The sequence below is a fragment of the Columba livia genome, chromosome 10 (assembly GCF_036013475.1).
Source record: "Columba livia isolate bColLiv1 breed racing homer chromosome 10, bColLiv1.pat.W.v2, whole genome shotgun sequence".
Lineage (NCBI taxonomy): Eukaryota > Metazoa > Chordata > Aves > Columbiformes > Columbidae > Columba > Columba livia.
Window position 1 is genome coordinate 16592640 of NC_088611.1, and position 20957 is coordinate 16613596.

At 40.8% G+C, this 20957-nt stretch overlaps 1 protein-coding gene across 1 annotated transcript in view; it reads right to left on the reverse strand.

Moving 5' to 3' along the window:
* The window catches only part of PTPRG (protein tyrosine phosphatase receptor type G), a 401446-nt gene that overhangs the window by 98977 nt on the left and 281512 nt on the right, over window positions 1-20957 (reverse strand). Inside the window, exons 6-7 of the mRNA XM_065075568.1 lie at window positions 11649-11715; window positions 432-589 (exon numbers count right to left, since the gene is read on the reverse strand). Of these exons, the coding sequence (XP_064931640.1) occupies window positions 432-589; window positions 11649-11715 (225 nt within the window). The remainder of the gene's footprint in view (window positions 1-431; window positions 590-11648; window positions 11716-20957) is intronic.

The following is a 20957-nucleotide window of genomic DNA, read 5'->3' on the forward strand; positions in this document are numbered from 1 at the left end:
GCTTTACTGTGTTATAAAAACAGTTAAGCATGGAGAATTAATGGAAAGACGTCTTTTCTAATGTAATTAGTTCAAATTACTAAATCTGAGCAGAACTGAAATCACTCACTTTACTTTGAAAAGAAAGTTTCAATTAAAAAGAATAAAAAGGGACTCCATGTAAATATTTACACCATAGCTTAATTTAATCTTAACAAAAACAATACCAAATAAATCATTGAAAGGAAACTGGGTTTCATGTTGTACTGTCTTCATAAGACTGATGGCTCACGTTCAGAAACAATATTACTTAAGACAAAAAAAAAATCACTGCCACTTCCTTTTTTGTCAACAGAAACATTTTTGTTCTCAAAATTAAAATGGCAGGTTTTAAAACATTTTCTTCAAGAGCGCATATCAAGAGATGGACTTCACTAACAAAATAAACACACCTGATGGTAAGAAATGGGAACGGGCTTCCGAAAAACAATCCACTCCACGATCTCGCTACACGGAGGAGTAGTCAGAGAACCTGCGTAGCGGTAGTAACTCCCCAGCGATGTCGGCAGAAGGTCCCTCAGCACAAAGGGATCCAGAAAGGTCTCCTTCTCTGTGGGGAAGATTGACAAGCAGAATTACACATTTTTTTTTAACGTGTCTTTAAAACAGACATCACATTGATAGGCAGTCTAACAAGGTGTAATGGCAACAACATATTTTATCATATATATATATATATATATATATATAAAATGAAAGATGAAAATACCCTACTAGGAAGGCTCTATAAAAGCTGATGTGTTGATTTTTAAAAGAGCAGTCAAAATGCTAGTCAACTCTACAGCGAACACGCACACTCCTATTTAGAAGGCGTGCAGGTGCAAAATGCCCTTGGTATCCCACCGGTTTGTGTTAGCATAGAAATAACACCATATTCCATGGTTTCAGCATTCAGTAAACGCATCTTCAGCTTGATAGCAGTGAGGGTTCACCAAGACCCAGCGAGAACAAAGCTGGTCCTGCTTACTGCTGCCTGACCAAAGAGCCTGGGGTAGTGCATCCTCACAACAAGGGAAAGAGATGCGGGAGCTCTATCAATGCCCCATGGGTTGCTGAGATGGAGGAGGCAGAGCCACACTGCCCAGCCAGACTTCTTCAGGAGGTGCTGGGGGTGAGCTGAGCAGCAGGGCTGGAGGGCAGCGGGACACCTCTGAAGCTGAGCTCCAGCTCAATGTGGTGCTTGAAGCAGCATCCAGGCAGTGCTTGTTCAGGACCACCCGCACCCGGCCGTGCAGGTGCTGCCTGGGTGCTGCTGGGTGCATCCAGCACAGCACCAGAACCACGTTTCAGAGGTAAAACCGCTGCCTCTTCTCACTAACCCAAGAAACTCCTTCCCAGGGTCCACCAGTCTGGGGACACAGTCTTTCCTGAGAATCTCCTTGGACAGCCTGAAATGCAAACCTAAGCACTGAAAGCATTAACTTCAAGTAACGGTGACAAGCTGGTACTATTTAACACTGCAAAGAAAAATAAATAAATGAAAGGAGGGAACAGCTGCAGGCAAGACAATTTCCCTGCCATCCCTGAGCATTTATCCTCTGCAATTTATGTTGACTCACAGGCCGAAGCTGCCGCTCAGTCTGTGCAAAGGTGTTCAGTGCCTCAGGGCTCGCTGACACGCGAGGCTCTCCCATACATCTCTGTTCCTCACTTTCTATATACTTTGTGCCTCGAACAAGAGTCCACATTTGGGTAGCAGGAACTCTTCTCTCTCTGTCTCATCAGAGCTGCCAAGCAAACCCACGCTCCCCGCAGCAAAGCGGAGAAGCAGGTAGGCTGGTGATTGACACGTCTTCCAAAGTCAGAAGGAAAAGATAAAGGATGGAGTCTGCGGAATACACTTCCACATCACCCCACGGTTTTCTAGGAGTCTTGATCAAATCAAGAGTTGCCTACACTTCTGAGCAGCAGTCTGATCATCGGGGGGATTTTCTTTTTCCTCCACTGTTGCTGCAAGGTGCAAATACATGATGCACTTCAGACACCTTTCTGCACCATATCAACAGGTGTGCTATGTTTTCATAGCCTTTAGTGTTCCAAACCGTGAGTAATTCTACTAAAGTCAAAGTATACATCGCAAAATAATACTGCAATCTCTTAATTAACATTTTTTTCCTTCTAATCCAAGCAGGTATCAGCCACTTTTGTGTACCTCAAAATGAAACAAACAGTAAATTACATCTTTTCCTCATCATACCTCTGGGAAAAAAAAAAGTGTGCTTAGATAATAAATAGTAAAACATATATGATTGGCCAAAGTTCAAAGATATTCTAATCAAGAAGTCATAATCATAGCAAAAGGTCATATTTAATTTGATTGGCTTATTTTCATGCAGGAAAAATTGGTTAGAAAAACTGCAAACTCAGCCACAGGATTTGCTTTCCAAATTCAGCACACATACATCTTCACTGCGAAATGACATGGGTTTTCTGTTTAAGAAACTGTCTGTCTCTATATGGAAGCTGAGCACATGGTGGACCGCTATGAATGTGAAATAGTATTTGAACATGCAAACATTCTCCTTGTGTTAACAGCCAATAACTATATATTAAATAGATGGGAGATAGAGGGACATTTTGAAAAGGGCTTTCCTCTTGTATTTAAGAAAAAATGTTTCGGTTAAAATTAACAATTTAACTATTTTTAACTTTTATAATCTTTTATTTAGAATGATGGAATCACTTAAGATGCTGGACAAACATTCTGTGTGAAACCGAGAATATGGAATATCTCTTTATCAAAGGATGGCAACAGAATGAAGCTCATTTTACACTTTCAAGGATTTTGTGCCATATGCTGACAATATTATATTTTAATAATTAATTGTTCATCAAAGGAAAAGATGAAGAACAGGGATGCTAAATTCAAAGTTATTCAAATTGCAAAAATGAATAATGCATGACTTTTATATTAAATACACACTGTATTAAGTAGTCTACATTTCATCCAACTCTGTCTTTCACTTTTAAACATTTTGAACTACAATATGAATAATCAACCAAGGGAAGCTTATTTAGACAGAGAAATACCTTATTTGAATGCAAACTGGAAATATCCGACTATGATTAAATTTCGGTTATCAATTAGGAAGGGTTTTTTGCTAAGCAGTTTGAAAGTCATAGTCAGCTGTGAAAGGAAATATTTCTTGAGGAAAAAGTAGTGTTGCTAATACACAGTTTAAGTAGGGCAGGGTGTACTCGAACTAATTTTTCATGGCTACAAGCAACGCTGTAAATTTTCATTAATGAATTCCAAAGATTAAAATAAAAAATTACATATAATTGGATTAAAATTACAACTAAACCAGATGATAATCAATTGATTATGCTTTAGTAACCTAACACTTTTGAAAACATATCATTCCTCTGTATGACTTCCATTGAGATGTATGGTGTGAAGCTTAAAGAAAAAGGGACTCACAAATTCAGGAGTCTATTTCCCATATCCTTCGAGAGTACATGGAAACAGTAAATGCCATGAAGTTATGTTCCTAAGAGCCTGAGACCCTTCTGCAAACGGGATTTTGAAGTCATGTCACTTTAAAACTTTTAACCTTAAATCGGTTATTATTGTTGATAAAAATGTAAGGAGAATCATTTGCAAGCTAAGCAACTGTGTTGACTGAATACGGAAGAAATATTTTATATACATATACATACATATGTGTATAGACATCATCCCTACTAAATGGGAAAGAACAAGGTTAGAAATAATATCAAAGCTTTCTTTACTCTCTTTTCTGACCAGCTCCTCTTTCCCATCTTCAGTGCTTGGGAAAGGCAGGAGTTGGGAACAGACTGCGCAGGGTGAGGAGTTCATGGGAGGTACAAAGTGGACAAGGCTGGAAACTGCATGATCTACAAGACAGTATTTGCTGACAGGTACCACAACAGTAACTGGCAGACAAAAGCAGTATCACACACCAGCAAAACCATCAGTTTACTCCAATATTTCCAGTGACAAAAAAAGCAGCAAGTACCACTGATTCATTGTTGACAATTAAGGCAATGAATGTGACATTTAATGTACTGAGTATTCCACAGCATAGAAGGGCAATACTGTATCTTAACTCTCCGAGTCACAAAAAAAGAATTAACAGAGCCAGCTGGTAATATATTTGACCTGATACAACATTCATGTCTACCTCCCATAACAGCAACGTAAAAAGTAGCACCCAGTATATCCTTTGTTTGGGCTGATAAATCTCCCCGCTATTTTGCACAGGACAAAGGGCAATTTCTTGTACAACCCAACCCAACGGCAAAGCAATTGCAGGCATGCTTTAAAAAGCTGACCTATTTACACTCTTTATTTGTTAATGCACCACCACTAGATGTGAACTAATCCTGATCTGTGCACAGTAGCTTTCTAAGCAAAACCAGATCTTAAAACAGATAACAGTAGTAGATCTCCATCAGCTACTGCAGTTTTCACAAGGTGATGCCAACAAATATTATATTGCAACAGCCATCAGTTGAACATTTTGAGTTCAAAGACTGACTTGCTAAAAATACATTCTGCAAAGTGCTGGATAAAGATAGACCTGAATTTTAACCAGACCACTGTAGAGTAAGAGGCTTCTTGAGATATGCAGGTAAACAGCACATAACTATCTATGATCAAAACCCTTTTTAAATCTAACAGGAACTTGGATTGGAGATCACAAGAAAACAACTATATGCCAAGTCCATTTATATCTTGTGGAATGCTTTGGGACTTTCATCATGCTTTTCTGTAAGAAAACAGGAACTTGGCTGCATTAAAAACAATATCTTAAAATGAGCTTATTTCCAAAATTAACGTATGTGCAACGCCTGATAGGTGGAAACGTTACCCAGCTATACTTTGAATAACTGAAATCTGCAAAACCAATATGAAGAGCTTTGAAAGTCTCCCAAATTTGTTAAACAATGTTACTGCCAATTTCATTCTCACAATGAGCCAAGTCACTCTAAAGCTTCTGCATTCAAACATTTAAAAAGCAAACACACAAAAATAATCAAAAGGACACCATGCCGCACACCCACTGAGCCAGAACTTCCCATATAAAGCCGACTGCACATCACAGCCAGGGACCAGACTCACGGTGGTGATTTTAAAGACGAGATTACAAATATTGTATGTTACTTCAACTGAAAAGATCAGCAGATGAGTACTTGCTGTGTAAATCCAGCATGACAAGCAGCTTCTGACAGTCCTCTGTACTCAGGGTAATTCTTGTCATTTATTATGCAATTATTTTTCTCACTTGTATTTAGTTTTCTAAAAACCAGAGACTCTGCTGAACAATGTAAGGAACCGTAAGGGCACAGAAATCACAGCATGTCAGGGAGGAAGGGAATAAGATAATAACACAGTCCTGCAGACTAATTTAATCTGAGACAACCAGTGAGTGGTACAAAAAAACAGGAGAAAAGAAATAAAGGCAAGTCTCCTACGCGAAAAAATTGAAGTTGAACATTTCCATGCCAGTTGTTGGTCTCAGGTTTAATTTTTCTTGCTCTCTCTCTTAAAACAGCTTGGAAGGAAAAGGTTTAGCTGGGAAGGAGAAGTCTTAACTCTTTAAAGAAGTAAGAAATAATTCTGAATTTAATGCTTAAGCACTGCAGATACAGAGCTTGGCAGAGCAGCTGCTGCCATTCTGGACTGGGATGAGACTTCTCCAGGTTTCACAAAACCCAACTGGAGGCAGAGGATACAAGGCTGGAAGGATGTAGAAACTAAGAAAATATAGAATGCGCACCAGTGGTAGGAGGAAAAAGAAACTGTGACAAGGAATTTAGAAAAGGGGGAGAGGATCCTTGCAGTCAACCGGACCCTGGCAGAGGTAGGATGAAGTGAGGCAAAAGCAGCCAGAGGAGTGTGGGCTGTTCACATGTGCTCCAGCAGAGCCCAAGCAAAACCGCACGTCCTTAGACCTCACCACCCCTTTCTTCGCAGCAAACACCCTCAAAACCCACCAGCAAAGCAACCAGCTCCTTCTCCCTGGAGGTGCTTTGTTCGTATTCACCACCAACCTTAATTCTTAACTTCTAAACACTGTAATTTTCTTTTTGTTAGTTTGAATTAGTTTTTCTGTGCAATGTATTAATTCTATGTCAGCTCGCTGGTCTTTACTCAGCCATGACCAGCACTGCTTTCTGCAGAGCAGACAGGTGAAGGACCAGAGATTTCCAACATTTCCATCATTTCTTCTTTTAAATGATAGAGACCCCTGCAGCTATGCACAGAGCTGCCCTATATAAAGGTGTGAACTTATGACTTTTGCTCTCATCTTCATTTCCCACTTCCCTCCTCCTCCCCTTTGCTGCACAGCCATCGTGTCCTGGCCCCTTTCACACGGCCACTCTGACTGTGAACACAAGAACAGATCAGAAAACATAAGAATATATCCAGATCATCCCCAAGGAAAAAGGGATTTCATTCTCAGTTTAACACATCGTGCTGCTTTCCCTTTGATGGCCTTCTTGTTCCAAATCGGGCTGCCGCTTTCTTCAAAGTTTTACTTTAAAAGACGCGGTCCCACGGTATCACATCTCACCCTCACCCCACTCCCCCGCCTTTCTTCTCTACAACCCCTGGATATTTGGTGGAGAAAGCAAACAGCTTGTCAGGTGGTGTTATGGTTAAAGTTAAAAACAAAAGAAAAAACCTGTCACGCCGTTAATGGTGTTTTCTTGTTATTATGCCTTCTGGTGTGATAGATCCACAGGGTGACTAACACTGTCTGGATTGCTTCCTTTTTAGTGCTGATTTATTTGAACAGGTTATTCCCTGCCTTTTTGCCTAGACAACTGGAGAGATGTGCAACACATTTATTATCTATCCTTTTCTGTTATTAAAGCAATTCTGTTCCCACTGTATTTTGGTACGGTCCCCCCAGCAGCCCCTGAACCTCTGGTGGTCACCACTGACTTGCCTGAACACCCTCTGCCCATCTCGATGGAGTCCCAAGATCACACTCTGCTCCGTGCTGAGCTTAATTTATGGCATTTTAATAATACAAAGGCAGAAGAAAAAAGCAAGAGCTTTTTACCAAACTCCCTTTTAAATAAACAAAGGTCTCTCTCTTCCCCTCACCCTATCCCATGTTTGCAAACAAGCAACAGATGCCATTGATTCACTTTGTACCTAAGCTTTTGATCTGGCTGCACTTTGATTTTCAGTGCTCACTTTTGACAAGGAAGGGAATAAGAGCCCCATTTTTGTGACATTAATAGAGGCTTTTCTGCTGTGGTAATTTATTTGTGCTCTGCTAATAATTTTCTGCTGATCCATGCAGATTCTTGGTGGCAGACATGTGGAACAGGACAGAGTGACAAAACATGGTTCCCATCACTGTGAAAGATTTCCCAGGGGCTTGGGGGAGCGTGGGCTGCTGCTCCCCCAACAACCATTTGCCTGCACGGTAAAAGAGGACGGTGCAGAACACCCGTGCCCAGGATGGAGAGAGCAAACGCTGCGCAGCCTCCAGCATGGGGAGCTGCCCTCAGAACTGACAGCAGGGAAGGAGACTAATTTTAATGCCTTTCAGGGAGCTGGTAAGAACAAGAAAAGGCATCTCTGAGAGGCTTACATACAACATGGTACTAAAAAGGGCAAGTCAAAGACAGCATAGGTGGGGAAAAGCAAAGTTTCTGTGCAATATCTCCATCCTGCTTGGTGCTCCTCTGAGATCTTGCTGAAGCCTGTGGCAGACAAAAGCTTTAGGAGCCATTTTAATGCAAATAAGGCACAACCTGGTCTTTTATATCCTCCTATTCCCACGAGGACATAACCATGCTCTCTGAGGCCCCAGGGCTCTCCTCAGCCCTTGCACAGGAGCAGCTCCTCAGGAAGGACAAGGCGCAGAGTAGGGGCTCAGGGCAGGGCACCCAGCTAAGCTCATCAGCAGCAAAACAGAGGCAGAAAAGTCTGATTTGCAGCACCATGTCTGGGCCACATGTGGCGCAAGTGCAGCCAGGCACTAGTGACTTTATTACTTTACCTAATGATCCAACTTCCACTAAGGATGTGCATCATGCCACCAGCATTGCTGGAGACCTTTCCCATCAGCTTCCGTGATGAGAAGAGCATTTGAAGAGGAGCTAAAAAAGACCCCCAGCAGTCAGAGCGGAAAGACACCAGCAAGTCAGCATCAGAAAATTCATATCACGCCTGCCTGTACTCCAGCCCCTGTGCAGAGCAAGGGCTGCACGCTCCCAGCTGTCAGTCCCTGGGCAGACACACACTCGCCGTGTGCTTCACGGCAGGGAAAGCGGGATGAGAACAGCAAGCACCTCGCTGGCGGGAGGTGTGAGAAATTCTTGGCAGAGCACAAAACTGAAAGCAATTTTAAAATCAGCATCAGGCATCTGACAGCTCTGAAAAGAGCCGCCTCGGTGTTCGTGTGCCTTTACAATGCTCTGCAAGGGCGGATGCAGGAGTTGGGGACCGTCAATGTGATGGGAACGTACCGTTCGGCAGGAAGATGTGGGGCAAACGAAAAGCATTATCGTTGATCCAAACATTGTTAGGCTGTTTGGTATATCACTGGTTTTCCTTCCAGCTAAGAAACTTTATATGGTTGCTCATGTAAAATTAAGCTTAATGTGGCATTAAGATTCTAGAAAATTATGCCTGGAGATGAAGAAGCGAAGTGAACTCTGAGTAGCGACTAAGCCTGTGTTGATTTTTATGCATGTGTTTCTCCATCATTGTTACTAAGCTGGTAACACTGTGAAGGGCACAATTATTTATGTTCCATCAAATTAGTAAGTAATTCAAATCCCTGACAAAATCTCAAGTAAAAATTGCTTTCACTTCCACAGAAAGTCCTTCTGACACTTAAATTGTTCACTTAGTCCTGGAAGGGCACTGTAAGAATACATGAACTTCACAGAAAAAGACCCAAAAAAGCTATGCAAAAAAATAGAAAAAAGAAAAAACAGCTCACCACTCACAGGTACCATCCCTACATCTAACTGAGGGTCAATGGATCTGTCACCATCACGGGGACAGGCCAGCATGGGTGCCCCGTACAGTGTGGTGCAGAGTGGGGTCTCCACACAGGATCACAACATGCAGAACCACCACGAGGCAAATGAAGAAATGAAGTGAGTGTTTGTGTGGGTGTGTAACTTCCTCTTTGAAAACTGAATGATTGCAAGGAAGAAGAGACAGTCCAGCACAACTTGGGAAGGATGCTCTGCCGTTTGGAGGGAGAAGGATATGGAAAACCAAGGAAATCTTAAATAGGCATGCTGAGATGAAGCACGTGGGAGGAGCAAAGCTGAAGGGCTGGTGATTTCTCCAGTCTGCAGATGATATACGAACACGGTCTAATTTGAAAGCAAGGTGGTTATCTCAACATCCATGTACATTCTCCATGTCTACATGATAGGCAAGTGTTTCTGTATTTTGACGACCACCTAAAAAAAACGTGGGCATGGAAATGTTATAAAATGCAAAGAAACTTAAGGTTTCAATTTTGCCTTTCTCTAGTTTCTTTTGTTGGATCCCTGCTTGATCCAACCACTCTATCCAAAAACCACAAGACTTTTCCACTGTATTTCAGCCAAAGAGTCTGTGTTGCCTTAGGCTCCCAGTCGAATGGAAGGCAGGAAGAATCTTTTCAGATAATTTTAAAAAAATGTGCTCGTGCAAGATGTAAGTAAATTACATCAAGGAAAGAAACAAGGGTGTCTGGAATAAAAGCTCACATCTTTACTATTATGCTATATAATAACATTAAAAGAGAGATACGGTATGAGAATTCTTCACTGAAGCGTTCCATCAATATTTAACTTAAAGAGAACAATTTCTTTGAACAACTATTTTGTAGGAGGAAATTCCCTTACTCTAGCCACCAAAAGAGCCTTAGAAAAGACCTTTAATCAGAGCCTTTGAAACAGGAAGCAAGATTTTCCTCTTTTTCTTCCTTAATGTTTTGAAAAGGAAACAAGCTATTGAAATATATCAAGCGATTTCCTTTACTTGAAACACTAGCTGCCTTCTGTGCATTGTGAGCAAAACAAAAATAAACGCCTTTTATCCACCCAGATTTCTGCTGCGGGTAGGCAGCACCAAGATGGACTAATCATTATGTGGTCAGGGAATCACAACCTCGGGACCGTGGCACATCCTACCCAAACAATTATTTTTGGAAATGGAATAATACTCTTAGGAGACACCGCTATGATTATCCACTAGTGGCTATTTCGGCTGCAGCAGCGAGGAGCAAGAGAGGGAGCAGAAAAAACCCGATGAGGTGGCTAAAACACTGTCATACTTGCAGGGGGTAAAGAGTCTTGAAATAGAAGTCAGGTAGAAAAGAAAACTAAAAGGAGATCCTGGTTCAGTTAAATGGCAGCTTGACTTCACCGTCAAATTACTCAGCCACTGAAAAACCCTTGCAGACCAACTCATCCTCACTTTATTTTTGCTGGCCTGTTTTGTTACCCAGTGGGAGCTAGATAATAACATCTATTTGTGGAAAACAACACAGTTTTTCAGCTCAGGGTGTTGTTTTTATTTCACAGCAGAACACTGCAATTTATAAGCAGCAAAACCTATAGAAGATTCTCTAAATGAAGGACTTTACGATATGTTATCATTTAACCCCTATTTTTCACTTTCATTGGATTTATTGGTGTTCCTCGTTGCGATGTTAAATGACTCTGAAAGTAGAGCAATTAATCCAAAATCCTATTTGTTTTAATCTAACACTGTCAACTAGTTTTAGGTTTGCAGTCAAGAGAAAAAAATGTTTGTTAAGCTCTACAGCACTAGCTAATGTCTAAAGACAATCCTCGGAAAAGGTGCAAAGATGTTTTATCACAGCACGATAGATGGGACGGAGATTTATTATAGCACCTAGCACCATTCCAGCAGATGCCTTTTGAATTACAATGAGATTATTAAAACTTTACAAATCATTATATTAAAACCTGACAAGAGTACTTTGGGAACTGGAGCATCTTGATGTCATTGCTAATGATGCATCACCCATGATAAGGTTTCAGGAAAATTCCTAAGTAAAAACTGGTTATGAAAGTATAAAATATATTAATATTTATTTCAGTACCTGCTATAAGTTCAAGGATAATAGGTTTATATGCATGAGAACAGCGGAATGATCATATTTATGTCAGCATTAAAAAGATGTTCATCTGCTGCTAAGTTTAATTAATTTTCACAGATAGTTAATTTTCTGTTTCATTATCAGCTCCCTAAATTCGAAAGACAAATAATTTATAAACAAATAGAAACTTTGGAAAGGAGTATTTTTAGAGCAAACAGAAGATAAATAGCAGGAGTGAAGCATCAACGCTGCTTTCGAAGTACTAATATGAATGATATATTGTAGTAGGTTTTGATTGATAACTTACACATTCTAGAGCACTGACTGAATAGAAACAAATTATTTACTGTTAACCCCAACCCATTTTCAGGTAACAAATGGCTCTGATCTTTACTAATCAAATAATGGTTGTGATGCCCTTAAACATTAATGAATGAGCAATGTGCAGGCTCAGCGTGTCCTTCCAGGGGTGACCTGATCCCTTAAGGACAATATTCCTGCCCTACTCCCCTTCCTGGCAAGAAGAAAGTTTAAGCAGCTACTTACCATGATGTACAACGCCCTTCAACCCATGGATAATGGGATCCAGTGCTGGATTGTCCCTCTGACTGACCTACATGCAAAGGATACAGGATTGGTTACATCTATTCTGGCATCAGGCAGAACAGTCTCAGTTTAATCTTCTAAAGAGGTAAAAAAAAAGATGTTATCTAACAAGCTGCTTAGTTCTCACATTTACAATGGCTCTTCCCCAAATGCCAACGACACATGGCATAATAAAATGAAGGAAGGAAGGTTAAATCAAAATAAAGTGTCCTCAGAATTCATTAAAACATTAGCCATATTATCATCCCAGCAAAACCTAAAAGCAGAGAGCTGATTTTTCTCCATCCATTTCTGCTTTCACATGGGGAAAGTGCTGTGATAAACAGAAGTTATCTCAGTCCAATCCATCCCTTCCTGATATGGGAATAAATCTGAAATCAGTAAAGCTGGACCCCTTTCAGCCACAATGGAGTTGGGCCTTGTCATCTCTTTGCTATTCATATTTTTACATTCATTTAATTTAGTGTTATTTGGACAAGTGAGAGGGAAAAACTCTTTGTGAGAGTATCTAGAAGGAATCTCTGATTTTGACAACGCAATTGCCTGCACTGCCAGACCACAACCCGTTACTCCCGCAGCATTTCTTCTGTCAGCCACCAACCACCTGTGTCCGCAATGGTGAGACCCGGCACCAGAGACAAGGGAAAGCCAGCAGGAAGGATTAACCCTGCTGAGCTCCACAACTTCCAAATTAAACCCACCACTTCAGCCACTTACTTGTAACACAGCCAAGGAATTTACAACCAATAATGCGATGCTTTTTTTAACCTTTTTGCCGCTTCAGAGGTATTGAAGGAATAAACTCTCAATTTCTCTGAACACATTCCATTATTTAAGATATTTGAGAATTGACTTTTGGGAAAGAAATACTGCCACGTACCTCATTCATGTGGTACATCTTTATTTTATTTAGCCACCAGTCAGTATCAGTAGCCTAAGTGGTGTTGATCTTTTTTGGATGGACAGCTCTCAATGGGAAAACACATCGAATGCAAAAAATGTACTTTGTGGCTTGCCCATGATCTCAATGGCATGAGGAAAAACAGAGTTTAATCACTTTAAGGCCATGTATTAACATAAGAGGAAAGGAGTGGAGACAAAAGATGAAATCCCTGATAGAGGACCTTGTGCCCAACAGGGAACACACTGCATGTGAAGCGTAGAACCAGCTTGGAGTGCAGTCTTAGGAAGAGGAGATCATTGACTGCAGCGCATCCAAAAAATGTATTATTGTAAAAAATAAAAATAAAAATCACAAATTCTAATGGGCTGAGAGGAAAACTGGAATCCACTGACCAAAGTTTCACAAGCACAAGCATGTCTCTTCTTGTCCTTCCTCCCCATGACTAATTAGCAATCTCAGAAACCTCATTATCTTCTCAGCCAATTGCATTGAAAAAAGCAAAAACCAAACCACCTTCCTTTTTTTTTTTTCTGTTTATTTGGCCTTTGAACTACTCTGCTGTGTCCAGGACACATTTTCGTGCTCTTGTCTAGAGACAAATTGGCTTGTTTTCGTTTGGCGTTTTAAATGGAAATTGAAGATCCTTTCCACAATACTCCAGAACTTTTAACGATCGGGTAGGGCAAGATATGCAAGAAAATTATGAAAGTAGCAACCGTAGCTTTGAAATATATACAGCTTAGATGTTACTGGCAATAATATTATTAGCCCTGAAGGCTGCAAGCTCTTTGAAGCATGAACTTCTATATGCCCAAAGGGGTGCTCTGTACACTTTGGATTCTGTATAAATAATAATCACAGTACGCTGAACCCAATGACCCACTTTGTAGGTTCTGTCTGGCTTCTGGCAAATCAACAGTACGCACTAAAAATGCAGAGCTGTTGCAAGACACATTCCTGCATCTTTTCCATTTATTCGGGTTTCTCCAAGCTATGGCTACTACTAAAAAAAAAAATAAAATAAATCATTAAAAACCTACCAGCAATTTAGTACAAAACTGTAAGGAAAACTTGCACTGGATGGGAACAGTGTTTTCTTTATTGCTGCTTAACCATAAATTGTAAATAGTTTTATTTTGTTTGCTTTGTTTTTATTTCTGGTGACAGCTGCAATCAGTTTGAAGAAATCAAATAGATGGAAAGAATCCTAAAGGTTAAAACGCTTCCTTTTGGGATTTTCTGTCAAAGTAGATCAATTCTTAACGTCAGCCCTGGCAGCTCCCCTTTAATCTGCTGAGGTGGTGGTATGTCTATGCAGATCCAGCTATGCGATGTTTTTGATAGCATATTCTGCAAACATGCTGTGTTCTTCAACAGCATGGAATCAGCGGTCACGTTATTTCTTTAGGGGCTGGCAAGCAAATGCTTGAGGCATCTGGAGTCATGTTTGTTCTCAAGGTATGGGGAGTAGGATCTCATGTTACTTTAAAAGTCAGAGACAAACGAGTACCACTTGTGGAGATGTCAGTTCAGACCTGAATGGGATATAGTCTTATTTTCCTTCCAGATGCTTTTTCCCTTTCCTTATACTCAGACACTTCTCCCACACCTCATTACAACTGTTTCAGGATCTTGGCAAGACCACGAAAAAATTGCTCAAAAGTTTCCTCATTTTGTGGAATGGTTCAGGCTTCAGCGCAAAACTTTTCTCACATCTTTTTTTCTTCAAGTTCTTTTAAAAAAAACCCAAACTTGAATTTCCTCTCTATTTTTTTTCACTTCTCTGTATCCTTTTTCTGCCTGTGTTCATAGAGAAAAAGAAGTTTCTGAAACCCAAAATGTCAAGTTCTATCCCCGTTGCTGCACACCTCTGGTTTAACCGGCCGGGAGCTACCATGCAGGTTGAGATCAGAGATTCACCCATATAAGAGCCCTGTCTCTGACAACAGCTGATATTTGAAAGAAAAGAAGGGCAAAAAAAAGCAGAAGGAATAAAAGGACAAAAATCTCTAGAATAGGAAGTGTCCTCCTGACCTCCTTTATGATTCCATGTCATGAAGCTTGAGCTTACATCCTTCTACAAACCGTTTTTATCTTTCTCTGTTATATAATCTGTATTAAAGCACTGTATTTTTTGCTATTTTATGAATATATCCCAGAGGAAAACAGCACTGAATTCTTCAGATTGACTTTACACACCACATCTCTTATGATGCCTTGGCCACAGAGTTAAAGACCATACTGGGTCTTAGCATTTAGACTTCACCCAACACACGCCTGCCAAAGCTGCGCAAAGCTTCTCTTTTCTTGTGAGAGAAGAGCAACAAGTTTCCCCCTCCTCGTTCAGGAGGCTAACGGAGAAGAAACATCACACACACACAAAATATTCTCCAGCACAGGAATTTCATGCACAAACACAACCCTGCTATGCTGCTGGTCACGAGCGTGCTGCACAGCAAGTATTAATGGGACAGATGGAAAACCATCCTGAAATTGCCCTAAAATACCCACAGCACCACTACTACAAATGTTGTTTCCTGAACAAGATGCTTTTGCTAAAGACTGACTAACACTTTATAGGTCTGCAGTAAACAGGATAAGTAATGCTTGCTGCATCATTTATAACTGAAAAATGCCTGTAATCCTCTTCAGCAGAAATAAATAGGTAACTATCATGCTAAGCGCACGGCAAAAATAAACATGGAGATATCATTAAGCAGTTTCTTATGCTAACACAGGTCTTACATAGAGTAAATACGGGATGAACGTGCCACGAGGAAGCAAAATCTCTTTGTTTATCATACCCTTTGGGTGACTTTAATACCTGGTGCACATGCCACTCCGAGTAGAACAAACAGCTTGACATTACTGCAATGAATAAACAAGCGTTTGCAATGTAGGGAAAGGTAATGTACAAGTGACCCCATTCTGCAGTCATAAAGCAGAGACATTCTTTGAGGGAAGTCATGGTGGAAATCGTTACCCTAGACAGGTTGCATTTACTTACAGCTCCCGCCCCTAATGTGGGGACTGAGAAATGATTCATTCCTCAGTGAACAGCAAGGTTGATCAGTCATGAACTCTATTGACAACAGCGTTAACACCTTTCAACAGCACAACTTGTTGTCCCCTTGCTTGAAAGTGCTGCTCCTACAGCCTTGCCCTTCGAGTTGACCGGCCAGGGAGCTGGGCACCTTCTCACAAGATTGTTATTAATACTCTAAAGAGGAAAGTTCCAGAGAAGGAGCAGAGCAGAGAGAACACACAGCACCACAGCCAGGCTGATCATGCTCATATGGGCACCAAGCCACAGCATGTAAGAACACACTTCACTGGGCAAGGCACCACTCCATAGAAAGCCATTGTGTTACAGCAGTTTTACGCTCAGCGTGTGCAAGTTAAAGAAAAACAAACAAACAACCACCAGTTCTCATTCTCTGTCATTCATTGTACATTAAGTAATTGAAGCTCTCTGCTCATCTGATTATTTTATAGGGCAAATCAGAACCTCCTGAAGTCTCTGATTAAAAACAAACAAAAAAAGGCAGAGCCGTAAAGTGTTAAAATTTATACCACATGCTATATAGTTTAAACCATATGCTAAAATCATGTAAGTAAACTACAACCTGTCTTTCTGCTGGAAACAGTTCTATAAAGCAGGAAAAAAAAGTCTCAGGCAAAAATGCTGAGTTTACAGTGGCCTTGTTAGGAAAAATAACAAAACCAGAAAAACAGGGTAACATCCAAATAAGCATTGAGGCAGTTGGAAAGGCCACACAACAACAGCAGATCTCACCTCTGAGACCCCTGCCCGAAGGGCCAGAGTCCCCCATTGCCCATTGCTCTGGGCAGCCCCTCTGAAACCAGGTTATCCTCCCACCAGCCAACGCGAAACAGCTGAGGAAAGCACCACAAAGCTCCCCAATGATCCCTTGTACCAGTCGCTTTAGGAAAAGTAGGTGAGCATTAATAGCTTGAATAGCTCAGGAGTAAGGAATACACTTGCCTTTTAAGTGCATGTTTAAATAGTTCTTTTGTATTGAAGAAAAGGGTGTGGGGGGGGGGGGAAAAGGCGGGGGGGGGGGAGAAAAACCACCTATTCAGAGTGATACGAAATACAAATTTCTCTCTTCTTTCCACCTTAAAAAAATCTGGCAGTTAGACTTATTAAACTGTCATAAATTTGCAGCAACTGCTTTCAAGCTCATTAAATGGGCTCACAGACAGTATTGCAAAGCATCTCAAAACGAAGGAGAAAGCCATAGTCGGCTATATTGAAAGGCGAAATGACATGCATTTTGTGCAAGTCAGAGGAAAATGAATGGCAACAATTTTGTGATACAGTACCTGAGCCTTTCCCCTCAGAATAGTGATATAATTTACTTTTCTCTCCCACTGCAACATTTGGCCCTTGACTTGGAAACTAAATCTTCAATCTATCAAGCCTTACCCATCTGCTAAGTAAAATGGCCAAGACAATCTGCATGCCTTGAATTCGATATGGGCAGCTGCTCCCACAGTGCTGTGGCATTAACATCCAGAGACCATCCTCCTGGGCTGTAACGGACGGTGTCTGCCAAGGATGAAGGACTACGTACTTAACCGTGGCAGCTGAAGCCAGTGACAATGGCCGACACGGAGAGATGCCAATGTGTCAAATTCTGCTTTCAATTACAACGGTGAAAGTCGGGGGTAATATTCCCCCACCCGCATGCCTTCAGCTCCCATTCAGCTTGCGGTTAAGATCTACAGCTCACCAGTCAAATACTCAAGTCTCCAAACGCTCTGTACAAACAACTAAGAAGAAAAGAAAACTAATATAAATTAACTAAGTTGCAGAGATTAAATTGTGCTGTAGGGTTTCAGGACAATCAACATAGTTAAACAATTTATTCTCTTATCAGCTCTGTAGTGCTGGACAGATGCCAGCCCTCAATCTCTACGGGAAAGGACCTGATTTTCACTGTTTTAGAACAGAAATGAGAAGAATCCCATTAATGCAAACATGATGTGTTTTAACATCATAGCAACAGCATTTCAAAGAATTCAAGATAATCACAGTCAAAAGAAACATATTTTTCTCAGCAAAGGGAAAGTACTCGGCATATCGCTTGTGAAACTCTCCAAATTCATGTATTTGGGGCCAAATAATTTCAGAGCTAGCTTACAGCTTGCATAGGTGCTGCTCCTAATGCTTCTGGACGATGGTGCTTTAACCCCACATTGGTCTGCAGCACTGAGAAAGGATGCACATCCTGGCTTTGTGCTCTGCACCCTTTTGCTCCACACAACATGTATTGTCTCACCTCTCTCTTCTCTCCCTTGTGAAGTCGACATTGTAAAAGCTGGTTGTGGATAAGTATCTCATTTCTTAAACATTTCTGAATAAAAGGAAGTGAAAGATTTCAGACGGATCTGGAATGTGGATTAATAGATATGAAAAGTTTACATGTGCTTTGCTTTGAAATACAGCAGGAAATACTTATTTGGACCTTTTCAGGAGAACTGATGGCTGAGAAGGGATACTGGTTGACACTATAGCACACTGAGCTAGCTGTGAAGGCAACAAAATGCCTACAGAGCTCCCAACACAAAGCTAGATTTCGTGCTCTGTTTTTCACCTTCACAAGCACTAGATGATCAAAGAATGATATATCCCTGCTCCTACACAGATGGTATTTTCTTCCATCACCCCCATATATGCTGTAATAGCATATCTCCCGTACGAGTCAATGCAAAAGGACAAATCTGGCCAAGAGCCTGCAGCCTGACAGAGGTGAGCTGGGAGACGGAAAGCACTTGCCGTGTAATGAATGGACTGCCCGAAGTAAGTATCCTGCAGAATATATTTGTAAGGGAAAACAAGAAATGGAAACAACCCCCTTAATACTTCAAATTGCTGCTCATGTGTAAAATCAGAGAGGATAGCAGGTACCCAGGCAAGATGTGACACTGAACCTTATGCTGGCACACACGCTATTTCACACAGATACTGTCATGACCTTTGATTTTTTAAAAATGTGCATTAGAGCTGAGTTCGCCTTTGCCTATGGCAACCGGTTTCAGGTTCAGTGATTTGAAGGGAAATTCTGTTGAGTTAAATCTGGGTTTTGGCCTTCAGGTGTTTAATAATCCTGCTATGAATGAAAATATACTGAAGTCACAGAGGTGCCTACACTGTCAGAGGGGATGTTCCTCAGCGTCTCATTCACTATGTTGTTTGAAAAGAGGGGGAAAAAAAAAGTTAATGAGTCTTCCAATGATTATTTTAAATAGAGTAATGGGTGTGCATTGATCCTTCTAGCTAATTCCACTTTGAATAATACATCATTCTGACTGAAAGCTTGCTAGTGATGTATTAACTTCATATTTCATCACAGCTTTGGAGGGTATCTACAGTGAGATATTAACTAGCAGTGCCAAAGAGGAAGCTTTTTTTTTAAAAAAAAAATCCAAAATGGTTTTAAAAGCATTGAGCTGACTTTGGGGTCAGGTGTTCTGGCTGTCCCTCATCTGTGGTTGAGTGCAATGCAGCTGCTTGCAACCACAGCTCCTCTCAGCCTTAATTTTGTACCTGCTGCCTCTGGACCCCAGTTACAGACATCCCAGGACAAGGATGGGACAGAGTAGGTGATAGATCAGCAACTTCCACTTTCGTTATGTTCAGTAGGGATGCTTAAAAATACACAAAGCATAAATAGTCACCTTTACACTAAAGGTTGGCTGAAATATCAGTGTTACAAAAACAGCAGAGGGACAGCATAGGATGCTGCAGAACATACGACAGCAACATGCAAATACAAGAGACTGTCTCAAGAAAAGCAAGAGCGTGAAACTCAGAGGTGGAGTTAAGTACTGTTTGGCAGCTCAGAGTACGCTGTGTTTGTGCACACCGAGTTTCTTTGTTAGTGGATAGAAACATTGATCCTGTGTTGTACCCGTGCTGGCAGCTGACTGATCAGCTCCCGGGGCTGAGGGGGACTTTGCAGCCTCCCCGTGCAGCCTTACCTCCATTCACTACCACAAGATTTGCAACCACCAGGATGGGAAGAAACAGCCAGCAATGTGTTTTCCTTTCTTTTTGCAAGCCACTCATTTGCCCAAACTATGGCTCACTCCATTGATAAGGTAGGCATTAATTTCCCCAAAGCACTGCACTTTGAAAGCATGATGCAGCTAATTTACTGCAAGTGAATAGCACATTCAATTAACAAATTATTGAAAGATCTTAATAAGCATATATCTGAGGAGAAGCAAAAGATATTTGCAACCCAAAAGCACAATCTGATTAGTAGCAATAGAATATTTAAGATATAAAGCTCTGTAAAAGACAAAAATGTAATTTTAACACAGAGGAGAGACAGCTTCAGTGGCAGATTCTCAAAGCTGGGAAAGCTTGATTGATAGACTCTACCATCTGCAGCTGCGCAGAAAAGGCTAGAGTAGCTGCAAGTTTATTTAAAGCAATTTTGGTGCACTGAGCCTACTTGTTCTCCTTTGAGAAAATAATATGATGTCTTCATAGAGCATGTAGTCTACTTATTTAAGCAGCAGTGTGCAAGATCTCTCAATCCAACCAGTAGTTCAGCTGGAAAAATGACACACTGGGGGGTAACATTTTATCAGGATGGAGGCTATTTTATAAAAACTGCCATCAGTTATAAACTGTTCTCACTATCTGAGGTTAAAAAAAATATATCTATATATATATAAAAAAGGAGTTGGGTCTCTTTTATAGTTTCCACAATCTGCCCGATTTATGGGAGTGTTTAGGTAAAAATAACCATTTTGACCTAAGCAGAGAGGAAAATGAAATGGTGTAATGAAAAAAATATAACGAGCACTACAGCCAGATCATCCTACAGCACCCACTCTTTGATATACTGCTTCACACATTTGGAGAACCTAAACTCAAAACTGTGAAACCAAGAATGGAAGTTAGCTTTCATTTTCTTCTTTTCCTGTATCAAATTTGATACAAATGTGTCCAACTGAGAAAAAAATACCTTCAGGTTTTTGTTTTGAAAATAAAGCAATGAAATCTGGGGGCTACATGAGAAAATATGCTGGGCAAAATGCAAAGGGTAAAAGGGAACAGCTCAGATGGGCATCTGGAATCCCAGCATTTTGCAGGGGATTGTAATTTAATTGTTCCAGCTGAGCTTGCCTGGGATGCAGCAGAGATTTCCAGCCTTTTCTCTCTCTTCCAGCCAACACAAAGGATTTTGGTGAGAGCAGTCACAACAATCACCCCTTTAAAATGAAGAAAAGGAGACCTCTCAGCTTCTGAACATCTTTCTTTCGTTCTACATGAAAAGTCCTCATTTGTTTCTCTCCCAGCATTC